At 48.1% G+C, this 5,920-nt stretch overlaps 2 protein-coding genes across 3 annotated transcripts in view; one reads left to right on the top strand and one right to left on the bottom strand.

The window, feature by feature from the left end:
• kat14 (lysine acetyltransferase 14) overlaps positions 1-1,519 on the top strand; it is an 8,817-nt gene extending 7,298 nt beyond the window's left edge. Inside the window, exons 9-11 of one of the 2 annotated variants that reach the window (XM_014024415.1) lie at positions 338-513; positions 584-774; positions 843-1,519. In XM_014024415.1, coding sequence (XP_013879869.1) covers positions 338-513; positions 584-774; positions 843-1,016 — 541 coding nt within the window. In that variant the 3' untranslated portion in view covers positions 1,017-1,519. The remainder of the gene's footprint in view (positions 1-337; positions 514-583; positions 775-842) is intronic. The other variant, XM_014024416.1, reaches the window with a different exon arrangement.
• A 525-nt stretch (positions 1,520-2,044) lies between these two features.
• dzank1 (double zinc ribbon and ankyrin repeat domains 1) lies at positions 2,045-5,856 on the bottom strand (the record flags this gene model as incomplete). Its single annotated transcript, XM_014024417.1, is given in 14 exon segments — positions 2,045-2,530; positions 2,612-2,691; positions 2,778-2,881; positions 3,315-3,459; positions 3,591-3,752; positions 3,829-3,957; positions 4,042-4,125; positions 4,206-4,319; positions 4,392-4,509; positions 4,673-4,743; positions 4,827-4,945; positions 5,385-5,448; positions 5,533-5,638; positions 5,709-5,856. Coding segments are annotated over 14 exon segments (1,568 nt in total), but the record flags the coding sequence as incomplete, so codon positions are not given.
• Between the last annotated feature and the right edge of the window lie 64 nt (positions 5,857-5,920).

Below are 5,920 nucleotides of genomic sequence, written 5' to 3'. Positions count from 1 at the left end.
AAGACCTGAGTCTGAGGGTTTAACTAAGACCTGAGTCTGAGGGTTTAACTAAGACCTGAGTCTGAAGGTTTAAATAAGACCTGAGTCTGAAGGTTTAAATAAGACCTGAGTCTGAAGGTTTAAATAAGACCTGAGTCTGAAGGTTTAAAAAGGCCTGAGTCTGAGGGTTTAAAAAGGCCTGAGTCTGAGGGTTTAAATAAGACCTGAGACCTGCAGGACTGGACTGGACTGGACTGGACTGGACTGGACTGGGCTGGACTCACCTAACTGAAGTCTGTCTGGTTCTGTTTCTGCTTCTGACCCGGTTGGGTCCATGGGGTACCGGTGTGTTCCTCAGGAGGGATTACGAGAGCCGCCCACTGAAGCTGCAGTTGTTGTCTGAGATTAAAGCGTACCCCCACAGGACGGACCCAGACTGGGTTCCTGAGGCCGACGCCCCCATCGATTACTGCTACGTCCGTCCCAACCACATCCCTTCTGTCAACGCCATGTGCCACGACACCTTTTGGCCAGGTAACACACCGCCGGCCCTCCTCTAGCCTACCTGTCTGAGCACCAGTCCAACCTCCAGGTGTTCCTCCAGGTGTGGACCTGTCCGAGTGCCTGCAGTACCCGGACTTCAGCGTGGTGGTCCTGTATAAGAAGGTGGTGGTGGGCTTRGGCTTCATGGTGCCCGATGTGAAGTACAACGAGGCGTACATCTCCTTCCTGCTGGTGCACCCCGAGTGGAGACGGGCTGGCATCGGGACCTTCATGATCTACCATCTGATCCAGGTGAGTCCTGCTGGTGCTGATTGTGTGTGTGGGACCACCTGGACCCTGACGTCTGTCGTGTTTCATAGACGTGCATGGGTAAAGACGTGACGCTCCACGTGTCGGCCAGTAACCCCGCCATGCTGCTCTACCAGAAGTTTGGCTTCAAGGTTGAGGAGTACATCCTGGACTTCTATGATAAATATTACCCTGCAGACAGCGTCGAGTGCCGCCACGCCTTCTTCCTGCGTCTGAGGCGCTGACACGCCCACCAAGCTGTGTCATCCACAACCTGTTCCTGCGAATCAAAGTTTGAGTTCTCCTCAGTGTTTTACATGGTCCACCTAACAGCAGGTGTGTTCAGGTGTTCTTTAAAACAGGAAGTCCCATCTGACACGCCCCCATCCTGTCAATAACAACCTGAAGTATGCCTGCTACATCACTTCCTGTCTGCTGGGGATGATCCTCCTCTGTTGAGTTAAACCAGATCAGGTAAATGTTCAAGTTTAGTTAAACCAGACCCCAGGTTTAGTTAAACCAAACCAGGTAAACATTCAAGTTTAGTTAAACCTAACCAGGTAAATGTTCAGGATTAGTTAAACAGCACATTTTTGTAATCCAGGCTCAGTTCTCTGACAAGTGTTTTTATTTTAATTCTTTTTTTCTCATGTTTTGTGAACTTTTTTTATTTTTAAAGGGCCAATATTATGTGTTTCTCAGGCATATATTTAAATACTATACTATAATAAAGTAACTATGTCACCTTCAGTTGTTATTAAAATGTTGTTTATATGTTTAAATAGAAAATAAACTTGACTTCTCATCATATCTGTTTCTAAACTCCTTGAAATTGGCCTCTGTCTCTTTAAGAACCTCCTTCCACTTCTGTCCCACCCATTTCAGCACGGGGCTGTGTGCTCTGTGCTGAGGAAGCTCAGCTTGGAGACACAGTCCAGAGGAGGAGCTGAGCCCAACCTGTTGTTTCTGCTCCTGCCTGCTGCCTCAGGACACCACAGGATGAATTGAGTCAAAGTAAGACTCTGGACATGTTTTTGATGAAAGGATAACATTATAACATGATATAAAACTCAAAAGTTCATTTTACATCATATTGATCCTTTAAACTGTCCTAACCAGGCTCATAAACCATAAATCAATTTGAATAAACAAACTTATATGTTCTAAAGATTCACTTCATTCGGAACAACAGGAATTTAAATAAACCAGCTGAGAAAATATCAGTTAAATCAGGTAAATTAAATACATTTAGATTAAATGACATTAAAACAAATTATCTTCATCTATTTTATTACTTTAAGAATTCATTTCAAGTCCAAACATTTGGTGTCAACATGTGAGTAACTTCTTTTTTTTTTCATATTAAAATCTTAACTTCCTCCAGTTGAATGAAAAATTTCTGTGAAAAGATCGGGATTCTTATTGACCCGCTTCCTTCATGGTACCAGAACTGAACCAGAAACGATTTAATCTGACTTCTTTTAGAGGCTGAAGAACATTTCTGATCTGAAGTGACTCCTCCTCATCATCAGGAGGGTCTTTAGGATTACTTGAACCTGGTTCTGATCCAGTTCAGCCTGAAACACATTCATCCAGGATGACGAACAAAGCCCGGTTTTCTTGGTTTATACTGAATTAGTTGGTGGTACTTTGGGAAACAGCAAACCTCTCAGTGACACTGCTCAGAGTCTCCGTTGCTGGACTGGCTGGTTCAGACCGTTCAAGCTGCTGGTCCACTACAGTCCCCGTCAGAACCAACCTGAGACCAAACATCAGTTTTATTTCTTTGATTTATATGTCTTGAATTTGCTTCAGTTCAGACTCCATGTTGGAAACAAACCTGTTGTTTCGTCTGGCCAACATGAAACTGAGGGTCAGACTGACTTCATACGGATCCTCCTGAACCACAGCAGAGGCCATCTGAAAACCAAGAACACGGGAAGTCAAGCAGAACACACCTGCTCATCTAACACACAGGTCAGCTCTGTTACACAGGTGACGTGTACCCGGCCCAGACGAGGTTCTCCCAGCAGAGTCCTGAAGGGGATGTTGTTCTGTGTGTAACTTCTCAGGTGAGCACATACGTGATCCAGCTGCTTCCTCCAGAAACCTGATAACAAAAAGTTAAAACAACCTCAAGAATCAGAAAACACAACAACAAATATCTGGCAACGAGAAACAGAACATAACCCCTAACCCGCGACCCATCCAACACCAAGAAACAACCATACAAACCATCCAACACCAAGAAACAACCATATGTACCATCCAACACCAAGAAACACAACCATATGTACCATCCAACACCAAGAAACAACCATACAAACCATCCAACACCAAGAAACAACCATATGTACCATCCAACACCAAGAAACACAACCATACAAACCATCCAACACCAAGAAACAACCATACAAACCATCCAACACCAAGAAACAACCATACAAACCATCCAACACCAAGAAACAACCATACAAACCACTGCACCACAGCTCCATTAATAATTATTTAGTAATAATTAGATCAGGAGTTGGGTTAGTTACCTCGCCCCGGACTGATGGCGGTCAGTGGTGGACGGTGGTCTCTGGTCACCAGCGGTCTTTGCTGGTCCTTCTTCTGCAGCTCAGTGGCTGATGGGTAATAGAGTCCTACAGTTTGAGTAGAGCGGGTCATGGTAGGCGGGTTCACCTTCATGAAGGGGAAGATGTTTGATTAAGGAATGGCCTGCCAGGTGGCATTATGGGAACACAGATAAAGAACTAATTCTAGATAACATGGCAGGAAGCATACAAAGGCACAATGTCAGGTGTGCTGTGTACCTGACCAGTGGTGTCACTTATGACAGGTTGTCTGATGTCACTGGATGAAGTGGGCGGGGCTGGCCCTTCAAGTAAGATGCCACAGGTAGCACAGTAAAGGGCGTACGGATCTCCACTCGCTCCACATCGCCAGCACTCCACACAGCTGGCTGCTTGTGTGGCCTAAACACAGATAACATCACTARGTTTCCCACAATGCTTCACTTCACACCAGACGCTCCTCATGGCTCTGCTCTACCTTCACCCTGGAGCTGCACCAGTCACAAAACCTGGCGTCGCTGCGGTTCAGACGTTTACACCTGGAGCAGGTAAGCATCCTGTGATCTGTTGCACAGACAGAGGGCGCGCTGATCTCACAACGTCTCATCTGCAGCAACAACATATTCCACTGAGATAAACAGGTACAGGTGAAGCATTGAAACAACATGCACCTGTTCAGCTACAGACGTACCGGCTGCAGGTGACTCTCACAGGTCAAACACCTGGACATGTGAGCTGGATTCCCACTTCCACAGGAAACACAAAGCAGATGATCCTACCAAACATTACACCTCTTAGATTCACAGTCCTCCACATCATGTGCTTCACCTGTGGAAAGAAACACCTGTCGTGTACCTGTAGAGCAAGGCGGGCCTGGGGCTGCCTCTGTGGACCAATGGATGCCTCGCAGATCAAACAGGTCGAGGTGTTGGAGGGAACCAGAGAGTTACAGGTGACACAGCACAGCATCTGCCAACACAACACACACTCAGCAGCTCCTCACCTGGATTCACCTGCACTGCTATCAGGTGTGTGTAGTACCTGTCCTCCCTCGGCAGGGGGCAGCCTCTCACCAGGTAATGGAGGGACAACAGCTCCGCACTCAGCACAGAACCGAGCAAACGGGTCTGAAGGACGCAAGCTGAGACAGCAAGGACACCTGGGCAGAGACACAAAGATGTTTAAGTAGCTATGTGGTTCTAAGGTGTGTCTGACAGTGGGCGTGTCTCTTAAAGTGGGTGTGTCTGAGTGTCTGACAGTGGGCGTGTCTCTTAAAGTGGGCGTGTCTGACAGTGGGCGTGTCCCACATGGTGGAAGTTTACCTCAGGAAGTGAGTTTCTCTCTGCACGCAGCGTTCCTGCGTGCTGCTCAGCTGCTTCCTGTCACGTGAATCCTGACAGACAGGAAGTGAATCACAAGTTTTGCTCCCACCGTGTTTCAGATTCTGTACTGGGATCAGTTCGTTGTCTTGTTTACCACAGGTCTGGCTCTCTGGGATGAACTGGTCCAGGCATCAGGGACGGTCCGTGGGCCCGGACGACTGTTCAGGAAACGAGGACCTGGTGGACGAGGGCTCCATCCCATGGTCCTCGGCTCTGAGGGAAGTCAACAGGACAGGAAGTGAAGTCAACAGGACAGGAAGTGAAGTCAGCGACAGTTTGGTTCTGATCTGTGTTGTCAGTGGTTCAGCTGCCATGTGAGCGTTACTCTGCAGGCAGGCTGGAGTCAGCTCCAGGTGAAGGGTTTTGGTTTTCATGACTGTAGCTTCATTCCAACACCTCCAAGGTGTGATACCTGAGTGGAGACGTGTTGACGAGCTGACAGACGGTGAACAGGTGATCACACCTGGGCTCTAAAACACATCAATAAACTCATTTTTCTACAGGAGGGGAAGTTGTTTGGTTTTAGAGAATCAGATCTGATCCTGAGTTTCATAAACAAAAATAAGATCTGTTAAGTCCTGTGTGTCACAGTGTGACAGCTGGGTGAAGGAGGTGTGGTTTAGCTGCAGGTGTGTTCAGGTAACCTCTGTACCTGCAGGCCTCAGTGAAGAACCAGCAGCCTTCTCAGCAGAACTGAGGGTGCCATCAGATGCTTCCTGAAACAACAGGTGGATGAAGAGTGGGCAGGTGAGTGCAGGCAGAGGCGGGGCTTGTGGCTCAGCAGGTGAGTGTTTGTTTACCTGCCTGAGGTTCTGCAGACCCTCCTCCTCCTCCTGCACGGAGCTGCTGGAGTCCAGCTGATCCACGTGGAAGACCTTGGTCACGATGGAGCTCTGCCTGCCGTCACTGCATCACATTCACGCTCAGCAAGGTAAACAGGAAGTGATACCGTACGTGTCACCAGGTGAGAACTTACACAGTGACGGCCACAGCTCTGATGGACACCTGGCCAGCAGGTAACAGGAAGGGCCTGCTGTATTTCCTGCTGGCCCCCGTGGGCCCTCGCTGCCCCACCTCTGGCCTCGAGCCATCCAAGGTGAAGAAGATCTGCACATCTGAGGAGTCTACATACACACACACACACACACACACACACACACACAAACACACACACACACACACACACAC

This window comes from Austrofundulus limnaeus, unplaced genomic scaffold (genome assembly GCF_001266775.1).
Source record: "Austrofundulus limnaeus strain Quisiro unplaced genomic scaffold, Austrofundulus_limnaeus-1.0 Scaffold422, whole genome shotgun sequence".
Lineage (NCBI taxonomy): Eukaryota > Metazoa > Chordata > Actinopteri > Cyprinodontiformes > Rivulidae > Austrofundulus > Austrofundulus limnaeus.
The sequence above is the reverse complement of the archived record's forward strand: the minus strand, read 5'-3'. Positions and strand labels throughout refer to the sequence as shown.